The sequence below is a fragment of the Pelobates fuscus genome, chromosome 7, assembly GCF_036172605.1.
Source record: "Pelobates fuscus isolate aPelFus1 chromosome 7, aPelFus1.pri, whole genome shotgun sequence".
NCBI lineage: Eukaryota > Metazoa > Chordata > Amphibia > Anura > Pelobatidae > Pelobates > Pelobates fuscus.
In genome coordinates, this window is record NC_086323.1 from 43,271,908 (window position 1) to 43,286,180 (window position 14,273).

The 14,273-nt window shown below is 38.2% G+C and overlaps 1 protein-coding gene across 2 annotated transcripts in view; it reads right to left on the reverse strand.

Annotated features, from left to right (window-relative positions):
• The window catches only part of TTLL7 (tubulin tyrosine ligase like 7), an 89,558-nt gene that overhangs the window by 45,951 nt on the left and 29,334 nt on the right, over window positions 1–14,273 (reverse strand). For both annotated transcript variants that reach the window (XM_063427990.1, XM_063427991.1), the window contains exon 8: window positions 1,127–1,291. In XM_063427990.1, the coding sequence (XP_063284060.1) occupies window positions 1,127–1,291 (165 nt within the window). The remainder of the gene's footprint in view (window positions 1–1,126; window positions 1,292–14,273) is intronic.

A 14,273-nucleotide genomic window follows, 5' to 3' on the forward strand; every position in this document is an offset into this window, starting at 1 on the left:
AATGCCTTTAGAATGACAAATCATCATGGGTTGTAGTTCTACAACACCTGGGGATCTGCCTATTGGGCAGCCCTGATATATGGTTTCCATACCGCATTGCTCACCACAGTTGCTTTTTTAACAAGCTAGAGTGATCTGATCATGAATTGTGTGCTAGAGTCTTCATTTCATAGTTTGCGTGATGGGGACAGGACACCTCGTTTAGAATAGTAAACAAGTTAAAGTGCTAATTTCTTGAGTTGTGTGTCTAGCAAGAACGTGCTAGAGCCTGAATATATACATTTTTCTTTAAATATGCCAAGTCTTTGTCTGATGGAACATGTACTGTGTAGCATATTTAAGTATTATGACAAATGATTCTCCAATTGATGGGCATTGTTGTAACTGACTTAGTTCTTATTTAATCAGCTTTCCAAATGACTCAATACTGTTTGAAACATTTTCCAAATTATTTATTTACAAAGTTTACTGTAGACTTTAATAGCTATGTCTGTAGATAAATTACTTGGAAAGTGTTTTTGTTTTGCTTTTTTAACACTAGTGAAGCTTATTAAATTAAGATTTTAGGCCTTAAATTCATATTTTTTTATAAGCTTTTTGAAATTATGTAATAATTTCAGATGAACTTTTTATATGTATGTATGTATATATATATGGGGGGGCGGAGGGAATCACATGTAAAAAATATTAAAATAATTTAAAAAGCATATAAAAAATATTAATCTTTGGCCAGAGGCTTGAGGCTCAAGCTAAGCAAAATCTCAATAGAATATGAGACCAAGTTCTCCTTTTTGCGTCTTTTTTCCACCTCTGTGAAATATTGGACTATACAATCAAACATTCCCTAATGTTTAACTGAAAATACAGAAAATATTGAACTAAGAGGAATACATTTTGGCTATTCACAGGGACATGTGGAAATTGCATTGGATGCCAGACATAGCCATTATAACTTTGTTTTTACTACAAATCAAAATCCATTAAACATGGAGAGATTAAAAAAAAAAAAAAAACTAAAAGCATGTAACTACTAGAATGTATCATCGGATCCGAAGTGACAATTCTTTACATGGAACATGGAAAAAAAAAAAAATCAGTATATGAAAGGTACAAAACTGTTGCTTACGGAAACATCATTCCAGAACTTTGTCACGTCATGGTCATTGGAACGAAGGAACTCCATGAACCATCTGATAGATCTCTTGCTGCCGCGATTCTCTGTCTCATCCCGTTCAAAGTTCTCGTTGTGTTTGTTAACCGAGTAGTTCGTTAGGTGCATGTATAGCTTGTTCTATAATGGAAATAAACAAGCATATTTTAATTATTCCACACAGACAATCATGGAAACAAAGTGCCAGTAAATTAATACATGAGTGACTGACACATTTTTCTATGTCTTACTGCTTCTCCAAAATCCCCAACTATTCAGATCTTAAATCTATCATCGAGATCTTAAGCCACCTAAGCAGAAAGTCCTAAAAGAGACTGAAAAGTCCCAAGAGTCACCAGAAGGAACTATTTTGGGAGAAGGTATCTGACAAAAATGCCATTCATTGCTAGTTATATGAATAATAATGCATACCGGTATTTTTTTCCAGATGTTATGGATACCCCATAGCTCTACAGCCTTCACTTCTTGTTACAGAAGAAAGTTATTGTACAAGTCCATCTTCCCTAAAGCTCAGAGGTATGTTTCCCAGAAACATCTATATAACAGAGCAGTTCACCAAAAATCATTAAACATTAACATTAAAACAATTGGTAGTGCCTAGTTTGGCAGAAAGCCCTCAGCAGACATCATTTTAAACATTTCAATTTCTGGTCATTCACAGCACATAAATATGTGTTAGCAAATATATGGATGACAGGTTATTTTCCACTTTATACAAATACCTTACTGGGCTTTGAAGCACACTCTAGTGTTGCCCCCCTACTTAGTGACATGGTCATATTGTTCACATTCATAAAACCTAGTGTGCACTTTAGTGTCAAGAATTGCAGGATGCGGTCAGCATTATTGTGAGGTGAGAGGGCTGGGGGGGGGGGGGGGAGAGGGGGCATTTTACCCAGACTAGGAAGCAAAGCTGCATATGGACAAAGTCTACAGGGAGATATATATATTTTTACATGTTTTGATAATTGTATTTATATATTACAATGTTAAACAGAAATCTGCACACCATAAGACTTGATTTGGTATGTAGAGTGTATGTAGAGTGTGTAGGCGGAAGATTTCCAGCGTCCCATTGCTTTGATAATGTGAGCAGGTATGTGATTAGCGGATGCTGTAGATGCTGCCCCTATACGGAAAGAGTGACCTAAAAAATGATTGGGGTTTACATACATGCATATATACACACACACAAACATAATTTCATATCTATATATATATATATATATCAGAAAGTAGATGGCTGCACTCCTGATGAAAGTCCTTAGAGAGGACTGAAACATTGATCCTGATTTTAAAATGTATATATATTCCTCATTTTCGGGTCCTCTGCCAGAGACCTGGAAGTCTGAGAGTTCTGCGCAGTATCTTAGGTTGTGTGTGTTGTTTAACTGAGGTTGTGTTTGTCTGGTTTGAGGACCTGCTAAGGAACAAATGATTATAGTTTGGTCCTGATTTCTGGAGTCATGAGGTTCGGAAAGGAAGTGTTTTCTTTTTCTCATGACTGTAACTTATCTCTGGCTATGAAATAACTATGATCACTTTATATACATCACTTCCCTTCCTCTATATCTAGTCTCCACTTTGACCCCTCAACTCTTTCCTGTCCCTCTCAAGCTACCTACTGTAATTCTCACCTGTCTACTGCTCTAGATATGGCTGTGCCAATCAAAGCTCACTCGAGGCATGAGCCTTACTTTCAACACTGGCACAGCAAGCGCACCCACTATCTTCAGCAATGCTCCCGTAATGCAGAGCATTGTTGGAGACACACCACTTTCACAGGCTTATTGCAACCCAGGTATCTTACCGATCAATCCCTATCCCCTCCGACATGTTATTTCTCTTGTGTGTCTTTATCTCTTACTCATAGATTGTAAGCTCATTTGAGCAGGGCCTTCTTCATCTCTTATCTATGTTTTATTCTGCATGTTAATTACTTGTTGTCAAATATCCCACTTTTTGTAAAGCTGTAAAACTTTAAAGCACTGCGGAATAAATTGGCACAATATAAATAATTATATTATATATATATATATATATATATACACACACATCCATACATACATGCACACACACACTTTTTTGTCACCTTTACAGTATATAGACTAAGTTTATGCAAATCTGAATGTAAATGCTTCATCAACATAATTTGTGATTCTCGTGAAATGTGTGTATTTCTTTTAGGCAAGAGCAATGTGTACAGGGTATCAGTTATTAATTTGAAATCCGACTGTCTTAATCAATATAGTGTCATTTTCCAGATAAAATGTTTTCACAAATTATACCTTTCCATCTGTCCAATCTGGGATGAGAATGTTAATTTGCCTTTTGGAATGTGTGACACAGTAAAGGAAAGCCTCCCAAGAGGACATCTACCCAGGGTTCTATATTTGGAGACACTAAATATTTGAATGTTGCAGTTATACAGAACGTACCAGTTTTTTTCTTATACATTGCTTTAAAAGAAAGTACATACTATAGACTTTTATATTTTTCCATTTGCTACAAATGCAGAAGAAGCTGCATGTTTTAGAAGGGGCATGGCACTGCTCACGTCTTATCAATGTTCTCAGCCAGGATTCTACACCACACCAGCCACCGGTTAGAGATAAGTTGTTGAGGCATCTTCGTAACACTGCGATTTAGCTTTCCTACAGGTCGAGGGACCAACAGGGTAACAATGCTTGCACAATCGTTATATTAGGCCTATTTGACATCTGGTATGTTCTGACCATGGAGTGTTCTTCTCAGGACCATGATTTGTGAAATATTGTCTGTAATGGATTGTTAACATTTGGCTCTTATTTAATTGGTCTTGCACGTGAACTCTTACTGACCGCCACATCACTGATATACAATTCATCTCTTTGTTCCTCTCGGTTACCAAAATCTGGAACCATCATGTACTTGGCCTACTTCTGTCAGAAAGGTACATTCCCACATTAAAATAGAGATGCGCAATTCAATTTAAACACTAAATGTGAAATATAGATCAACTGGAAATCAAAACATTGTTTCATGGTATTAGCACCCCACCTAGTGGGCAACTTTAAATATTATCCTAGATGGTTAGAATTTCAAGACTTAACATTCCTCAAGTAAAAAAAAAAAAAAAAAATGTAAATCTATTGTGTCCCATGATTTTATAAAATCTATAGGGCACGAAGAGTATTGTGTTCAGTGATACTAAACAAATCTCCAATGGCACACCACGAGGTCTGAGTGGTACTATACAGATTTGTCACTGTACGTGTCGAGTTCTAGCAAGCAGACACAGAGAGGTAGAGATAGATCTTAATAGATCACAGGTAATATCTACAAAATGCCAATAACTAACCTAAAATATTGTAGAATATATTTTATATAAAGAAATACAGTGCTAGTTACTAAAGTGAGAATTCAAAATGAACTTTAAATTGAAGGCAAGAGTAGCTGATCTAAAAGCATAGTGGACTTCGGGAATTTTTCTGGCTCAGCAATTTTTAACGTAAAAATTAGTTAAAGGTCAATGAAGTGGTCTGGGTGCCAGGTCCCTGCAGCTGTAAACATAGGAGTTTCAGAGAAACTGCTATGTTTACATTGCAGGGTTAATCCAGCCTCTAGTGGTTGTTTTCCTGACAGCCGCTAGGGGCACCTCCCCGACGTTCAATGCGAAAATCGCATTGAGCACGCATAACGTCCATAGGAATGGAGTATTGAGGCTCTGGCCGCACATGAGCATTCGGCCGCACTCAGGAGCGGACGTCGGAGGGGGAGGAGAGGTCACCAGCACTGAGGGAGCCCGGCGCTAGATTAAGGTAAGTGGCTGAAGGGGGGCCCTGAGGATGGGGAGACCTAAGGACTAAAACTAGTTATGCATGTTATCACCTAAAGTATTTTTTCTAACATTAAATGGATCTTCAGAATGATAGAGAAGTATATTGAGAAAGATTAGAAAGTCTTACTTTGTTATAGGAAGGTTTTAATGCAATATACAAAGGGTTACGTTTTTTCTGTGTTGTTTTTATTTTTACTGCTCCGTTGTAGAAAGAGTTCATAAGCCGATTTTAAGAGCAGTCGATGCTCATCCTGTTAAATAAAGGGTTAATTGAGATATTGAGACTGTGTTGTAGAAAGGATCAATCAAGCGTAGGCTCTGGAGCTCGTTACAGAAATCCATATGTTTGTACTTTACCAACTCTCTTCCTTACCTTGAAAAGTATCAAAATTCACTTTGAGAAGGTTCACGTTTGATTGAGAATTTCAATCATTTTTCATAATTATATTGTTTATCGAAGGATCTGGCTGCAGGGTGAAGCAGTGCCTCTTTAAGCCTAATTTACAGTGTTTAATTACAATAAACTACAGAGTGGGTTTGGCTGGAATGTTTTCTAAGTATCCAGTTTAAAGTAAGATTGCGGTTTTCTCATTTTGTAGCTATAAAATGTAGCTTTAAAGTTAAACGCTTGTTTCTACTGACACAAAGGTAATGGAATACAACGATTACAAGATTATAAAGTGAATTTCAAATTTGAGCACAAAATATCTGAACTTTCTCCAATTTTGTTCTGCCTCCAGTTTGGCCTTAAATTTGAAATTGACTTTGAATTCTCAGTTTAGTTAACAATCCTGTAACTGTGTTGTATGTATGAGAAACAGAACCTCACAGCACATGTCTCAGCACAATGGAAGAAAATGTCACAGTTGTGGCACAATTAGGGTCTGTGCTTAATCAGAAGCTGTTTCCAATTGCAAAAGGTACTAGTGCACAAGTTTGGACAACACAGAAATGTGATCTAATAATTGCAAACAATATACAGAAATAAGCTAAGTGTAGATTTTTTTTATTATTTTACATAATAACAATAACCCCAGATCCCCTCCTCTATCTGAGATACCTTCACTGAAAAGTCATAATTTAAGAAATATGAAATGGTCTGCATGCCATGTGTTCCCTCCCCCCACCCACTTTTATCCTTGAAATGTAAAACATGGTCATTCTGCAGAAAATGTGCTATTTCTATCCGATGTCCTCACAGAGGCCATCTGATTGGTGCAGAGCCGTGTTTTGCAATGCATGTGCACACTTTTTTTTTCCTTCCTGCAGGTGGGAGCCGGTCCCCTAAACGCCCAACAAGGCACAATAGCGTTAGGAATACACATTTGTATTCCAAACCCTATAGTGTTCCTTTAACCGCTACTTAGAGACTGTTTTCTGACTGGTCTCCAAACTGGTATAACAGCTGCTGCTAACCCACAAACACCAGCCTTTTTGCAAGGAAGTTAACAAAATCCTTATAAATCCTAGAGGGAAAAAAAAGCAAAGTGATGGCCAGGCATAGGGATTTTTTTTTATCTCCCTGTCAGTGTTATATGAAATTCTATTTCACCGTGGAAACATTGAACTCAGCCCCACCTCACTATTCGGATTAGCGTGGCTAAAGAGAAGAGCCAATTTAGCCTCACTCAGTTCTCATTCTCACACTAACCCAAAAAGTAGTTGTAACCCTAGACATTATTGTACATATAACTTTTGCAAATAAATTATTTTCAAAATTCCCGATCACAGAGGGAAACTGATTTCCACGGGGAAATAGAATTTCATAAAACACCAGCCCAAGGAGAGCCCCCTCACATCCAGGGCCAGAGCTCCAGGCCCCTGTCTTAGCACAGACCCATCGGCGGCCACCTTGATCGCCTGATGGCTAAATTAGCTCTGCTCCTACCAACTTGTCTTGTATATGTTGTTTATGCATGCACCCACTTATTGCATTTTTCCCAAACACTCCCTTGTCTATGGGGTATTGATACATTGCTTATTTGGTGACACCTGCTTAGATTATTATATAGGAGTAGGTCTATTCATTTATGGAATTTATGTTGGCATGTTCTCTTGTTCCCTTTTTGTCTATACAACTGATTGTTGTCTAGATCATGGGGCATAGTTATGTACACTCTTATGTCATGAGCTTAGCGATAGATCACCTATGTGGGGGATTCTTAATAAGCAAGTGTAAACATACCATCACAATGCTAAACATTAGTTAACCTAGCAAACCAAAATAAAACATTATAACCTCTCTGCATCAAAAGGCTCAAACCAGTACATCAGGGACAGTTTCCATTCCAGTTGTAAATCGGGACTCTGCGATGGACACATAGGAGGTGACACTGTTGCCCAAGAACTGAGCAAGTGGCTCCCTCCGCCGGAAATGATATAGGCACAATTTCTCCATTTTAAATACTAGGAGACTCACAGGAAATTCCCACCAGTAGGACATCTGATGGGAGAGCAGTACCTTTGTTGTCTCTCTGAAGGCCTTACGTCGTCTCAGGGTTGCTGCAGACTAGCCTGCATACACCACTTTGTAAGCATCCAGAAGTTCTCTCTTGGCCCTGCTGAATCTCAGCAGCGACTCCTTCACATGATGGTAGTGGATTCGCACCAGCATATCTCTGGGCACCATGCTCAGTAGGCGTCTCAGCTTCATTACCATGTATGTTCTGTGTACCATCAGCATGTCAGATGGGATGTCAGGGGCCAGAGACTGGAATAAGTCATGAAGGTAAGTTGTTAAGGATGCAAGTACCACGGCTTCTGGAATAGCCTGCATACAAAGGGTATTTTTTCAAGACATATTTTCCATGTATATAATCTTGTTCTCACACTTCTCCAACTAGGCTACCAGCTGTTTGACCCAGTCTGCCAAGCTGTTGTGAGGCTCTGAAGTTCTCCATCCAGGTGGCATGTGCGGGATCCCATTTCTTGGACATATTGTCCGGAAGAGTTTGCAATATGGCTTGTGTGACTGAACAACTGATCTGGATGCCATATCTATCCTTCTTGCTCTTTGTTAGCGCCATCTTGGGTTAGTTATGTGGATTGTTTGTGGTGTGACTGCTGGAACACAAAGAAGGCATCTTTTTTCTTTGCTCTCTGCAGCTTTATCTATCCCGCATTGTGCCATATAGAAAAATAGAATGTTACGGCAGATAAGAACCATTCGACCCACCTAGTCTGCCCAATTTTTAATACTTTCATTAGTCTCTGGTCTTATCTGATATCTAGGATAGCCTCATGCCTATCCCACGCATGTTTAAACTCCCTCACTGTGTAACCTCTTCAGCTGGAAGGTTATTCCATGCATCCACTACCCTCTCAGTAAAGTAATACACCCTGAAATTATTTTTAAACCTTTGTCCCTATTATTTAAGACTATGTCCTCTGGTTGTGGTAGTTTCTCTTCTTTTAAATATAGTCTCCTCCTTTACTGTGTTGATTCCCTTTATGTATTTAAATGTTTCTATCATATCCCCCCATCTTGTCTTTCCTCCAAGCTATACATGTTAAGATCCTTTAACCTTTCCTTTTACGTTTTATCCTGTAATCCATGAACCAGTGTCTTCTCTGAACTCTCTCCAAAGTATCAATATCCTTCTGGAGATACAGTCTCCAGTCACTTCTACTGCTAATGCCTCTCCCTTTACAACCAAGCATGCTGCTAGCATTTCCTGTTGCTCTATTACATTACCTGCCTACCTTTAAGACATCTGAACTAATTGCACCTAAATCCCTTTTCTCAAATTTTGAGGTTAGGCCTGTATCAAATACTCTATACTCTGCCCTTGGGTGTATTATCTTGAACTTATCCACATTAAATGTCAGTTGCCAATGTTCTTATTTTTCTAGTTTACCTAAAAAATACCATCTGCAATATTACGAATAAAAATATGAGAATTGGTCCAAGTACAGATTTTTGAGGTACCCTAAAGATAACAAGACCTTGCTTCGAATATACTCCGTTGACTACAACCCTCTGTTGCCGGTCACTCAGCCACTGCCTTAACCATTCAACAATATTGGAATCCAAGCTCAAATATTGTAGTTTATTGACAAGCCTTCTATGCTGGCCAGTGTCAAAAGCCTTACTGACATTTAGGTAAGCAATGTCTACTGCACCACCCTGATCTATTATTGTAGTTATTCCCCCCCACCCCCCACTCCAAACAAGATTAATAAGATTAGTTTGGCATGACCTCCCTGACGTAAATCCAAGTTGTCTCTAATTTTCAAATCCATGTGGTTTCTGGCCTATAGTTGCCCGACTCCTCCCTACTCCCTTTCTTGTTACCATTCGCTAACTTCCAATTTTCTGGGACTACTTCCCTTAACAATAATTGGTTAAATAAATCTGTTACCGGTTTTGCTAGTACACCATCAAGTTCTATTTATAACTTTGGGTGTATTCCATCAGGCTCCATCGACTTATTTGTCCTTACTTTAGACGGCTGAAATAGAATCTCTCTTCCTCTGTAAAAACCTCACATGTAACAAATGACTGTATTTTTTCCCAACTGAGGTCCCTTTCATCTGTAAATACTGAACAGCTAGACCTTTATCCTCTTCTACATATCTTCCTTCTATTGTTTTTAGTCTAACTAATCCTTGTTTTACTTTTCGTCTCATTTATGTGTCTAAAGGTGTTTTATCCACTTTTTTTACTGATTGGTTAATTTTCTCTTCTGTGTGTGCTTTGGAAGCTCTTATAACTAGCTTTGCCTTTTTCTGCCTAATCTTATAGAGTGGTCCATCTCCCTCACTTTGTTTTTTATTTTTTTTTATTTTTTATAATTAATAAAAAAGTTTGTTTTCTTACTGGTTTGGTCAATTTGCAGAGTACCACTGTGGTTTCTTCAATTTTCTACTCTTACTAACAAGCCTAATGCAATTTGCTGTTGCCTTCAGTAGTGCAAACTTAAATAACTCCATTTAAACACTTCAGTCTAATAACGACTCCTTTATGCTGCATATTCTAATTTTAGAAAAGTCTGTTTTTTTTTAAATCTAAAACTTGTGGTTTTGTGTGGTGTGACTCAGTCACTTTACTTATATTAAACCACACCGACTGGTGATCACTAGATCCAAAGCTTTCATCTACAGTAATGTCTGCTAACAAATTTCTAGTTGTTAACATTAAATCTTACAAGTTGGCTCCTCAACGAATTGTTTTTGAGTTAATCGCAATAGGGAGTATAGAATATGTGTGCTCCTGGCACAAGCCACTATATTGTTTTTTTAGTTCAGATCAAAAAGATTAAAATCACCCATGATTATAGCTTCCCTCTTCAATGTCATTTTAGCTATCTCCTCAACTAGTAGGTTATCCAACTCTATTTGTCCAGGGGGCCCATAAATCATACCTACACGAGTTACTGTGTGATTACCAAATTGTAACATAACCCAAACTGACTATTTTCGCCTCACTAACTTTTATTAGGTTAGATTTTATGCTATCCTTCACATAGAGTGCCAACTTCCCCCTTTCCTGCCTTCTTGTAGCGGTACTTACCCTTTCCAGGGGCCGGCCGGGGTACTCTGTTCAAGCCGCGCGCGGCTCTGCTGCTGCACGAGCCGCGCGCAGCTCATCTGACGGCTGCAACAGGAAGGCGGGCAGTGACCGCGAGAAGCGGTCACGTGTCCCGCCTGACTAAGAACGCGCCGCGGGTCTCGGGCGCGCTCTTAAAGGGACAATGGGAGCCTAAATTGGCAAAGGCCTCCCATTGGTCCCTGTCATGCCACACTCCCCATACACTTAAATTGTCATTACACTTCTCTGTCTTTTCTATATAAAGAGTACCCTGGTATTGCTATATCTCAGTAATTTTTCTCATTATACCATGTCTCCGTAACAGCAATTAAATCCACATTTTTAGTTGCCATTATTGCCACAAGTTCATGGATCTTATTCGCTAAACTGCGAGCATTTGTAGACATGAATCGAAGTTTATTTTTTTAATACATTTGCTACAGGCACTTTCTGTTCTTGTTCTTGGGGGCAATTGGGTTGATGTTTTATCACCCTTTGGATCCCTCCCTCCTAGCTTAAATATTTCCTAGGAAAACCTCTTAACTGCTCATTGAGAACATTCATTCCCTTTTGAGAAAGATGCAAACCACCTTTTTGTACAGTTCAATTCTATTCCAAATAGAGCTATCATGATAAACAAAGCCAAATCCTTACTCCCGACACCATTCACCAAGCCACAAGTTAAAGTCCCTAACACGCATCCGCCTGTCATTCTGAATGTTATACATATGTTGACAGGTAAATGTGGGATAGGTGGAAAAAGAGTATTGCTGAAAAGTGACACTTTTAGAGCCCTTTGCAGCAGAGCCTTTGTACTACCCCACCATTCTGCTTGACGTTCAGCCTTTTTAAGAAGAATATTATGGTTAAGGGATTGGTTGTAGCGCCTGAAGACTTTCTATGTTGTGTAGAAACTAATATGTAACTCATTCGTTTTTTTCAAAGACCTGGAGGCATTGAAAGGATGTGTGTGCACGTGTGAAACATTTCAAGCACACTTCTCAGTATTTCATATGAACCAGTGGGCCTAAAAAGAAAAGATTAAAGCGGAGAATGTAAAATTCCTAGATTCGTGGACAATCAAGTACTGTATTTTGAACAACAATGGTATTGTAACATGCCTTGCAGGTAACTTCACAGTGTCTGCCTGCAAAGAATACAACATCAAAGACACTATGAAACAAAGCATTCTGAGGTTTCAACGTTGGAAGGGGAAGGCCCACACAAAAAATTTATAACTGCAGCAGTCACTTGCAGGCCAAGAATATCTTTAAGAGACTGCCTACTGAGCTGAATGCCTGTGTGAAGGTTTATAAGGTTGGAAGTGGCATCTTTAACCGCAAAAAGTGAACTTCTACTCACTGATGGGACTTTGCTAAATGTTGCATTGTACTTTCAGCAGAAAGACTTTGCCCAGAAGCAAATTACAAAAACAAAAGTTTGAATAGAATGATAATCCAGAGAAGAGTGAAGCTTATCTTTCAAATCAGTTTAAAGATACTTCGATTCACTTTAGATTTTCGTCTTACTGAATAACCCAGCATGAGTAAGATCTGGAGACATTGGGTATTACCAGTGATGGGGCTCCATCAATGGCTGGTTCATATCAAGAATGGAATTGTGCATTTGCTAAAAGAGCATCAGGTTACCAGTGACATGGAATAGATTAATTGCCACTGTACCATACATCAACAGCAGCTGTGCACAAAGGATCTGAAATCTGAGAGATTGGCGAGAATGTTGGCCAATGCAATTAACTTAATTCAAGTCCATGGTATGAATCATGGGCAACTCAAAAATATTTTAGAAGACACTGACTCTCAACACAGTGATCTGGTTTATTACACAGAGAATCGCTGGCTCAATTAATGCAGATGCATTGAAAAGGTTTGCAGAACTATTAGGAGATATTGTTTTTCTAAAATAAAAAACGAAAAGCAACAAAAATACTAGAAAAAAAAATAAAAAACTAGTTTTTAATGTGATTTAGAATTTCTAGTAGTCGTAACTGGTCACCTACGTAAACTAAATAATTAAAATCTATTTATCTTTGGACTGGTTACCCATACATCAGCCTTCAAGGCAAAACGCAATTTAGAAAGTAGAACCATCCCAATTTTCTATACTGCAACACAGAATAACCAGAATATCCAGAGAAGAATATAAACTCTTAGCAAATTAAGATGTTGAAAAATTTATTTGAGAGCAGATTTGTCGACTTTGAGAATTTTCATCTCATGGGTGAATGTTTTGGAGACCCTTTTCCATGCCTGTTCAAAAGGTTCCTGGAGATATGCAATATTAGATCATTGATTTGAAGAACTTTAACACTCACAAGTCACAGTTTAAAGAACTAGCCAGTTTAACTTCTACAAGAAACTAGCAACGGACTAATTTGGAAGTGTAAAGAAGAATACTGCAATATGTGCAACCATGTTTGCAATCACAAACATCTGTGAACAGACAGACATTTTCAACAATGAATCTTAACAAATGCAAATTTCTAAGCAAAATAACAAATGAAAATCTACAAGGAATCCTACAGATTTCATCCAGCAAACTACAACCAGACATCATAAAGATCAATTCCAAGATTGACCCCAATCTTCTCATCATATGGCAGAGTCCTCAGGTAAGAATTTCAGACGGTCACCAGGCTCCTTCTCTACAAAGTTCATGAAGTTTTACATAAATAAGTCAAAACAATATGTAAAAGACCACTGACACCAGACAGCATGTTAGTAGAATGCCCCAAGGCAAGTTCTCATCCAGGACTCGAAACATTTCAGTGCACTTGTAACATTGCAGAGGGAATCTATACTATATGAATATCTGACTGATCCAAACCCCTAGGGCTGTCGAGAACCAAAATGTCAGATCTATCTCCTCTGCATAAATGATAGTGTAAGACCAAAATGTTGGCCTTCTTCTGCCTCATCAATGCGATCTGGCTGATGGCTCTCTAGGCATAGTGAACAAGAGGTCCATAGTGGGATTACATAAAAAAAAAAGTGAGAGCGGTTGGGATTTCAAATAGAATTTTAAATTTTAGGCCAAAATAGAAAAATCGAAAACATAGCCAATGTGGAAATGTTATCCATTTCATCATTTTGATGTAAAATTTGAAATGGACTTTGAAATTCCAGACAATTTGCACATTAGTAAATGACTAAGAATAACTGAAAACATTTTAAAGAGCTGGGATTCTTGTTTTAACAGATTTCTGCTGTGGGGCTCGCATATTTTCCTCCTACACACAGGTATCCATGGGTTTTGCCATGTACTCCCTTAAAAACACAAACTACAGCTAACTGACTAATTAGGCACATCACAGCCAATTACAGCGACTGGTTTGTTTACACTGGGTACGTCAAGCGGAAGAATAATAAATGCAGAACGCAGAAGCCTTGATTTGACGGATAAAGCAGACAAAACAGAGAACTTGATGACAACTGTAGGTATAACTAAATAATGTCACAATGCTTACTCTATAGTAAGGAAAAATAGCATTTAAAGCAGAATTAACCTTTTAACATTAAACAGTGCCTTCAAATGCATCATTGCCTCACTTACAAACATCATTACTTATTTAACATATAAAAAAAGTGTTATTGATTCACTGTAAACGAAACGCGTTTTAGAGCAGTTTAGAAAATGATCCTTTCAATGCAGACGGCTATTTTTTAACCTTGGTGCTAACAAAAAATTAGAACACCTGAAGACAATGCCATAGCAGTCCACAAGGGGGAGCT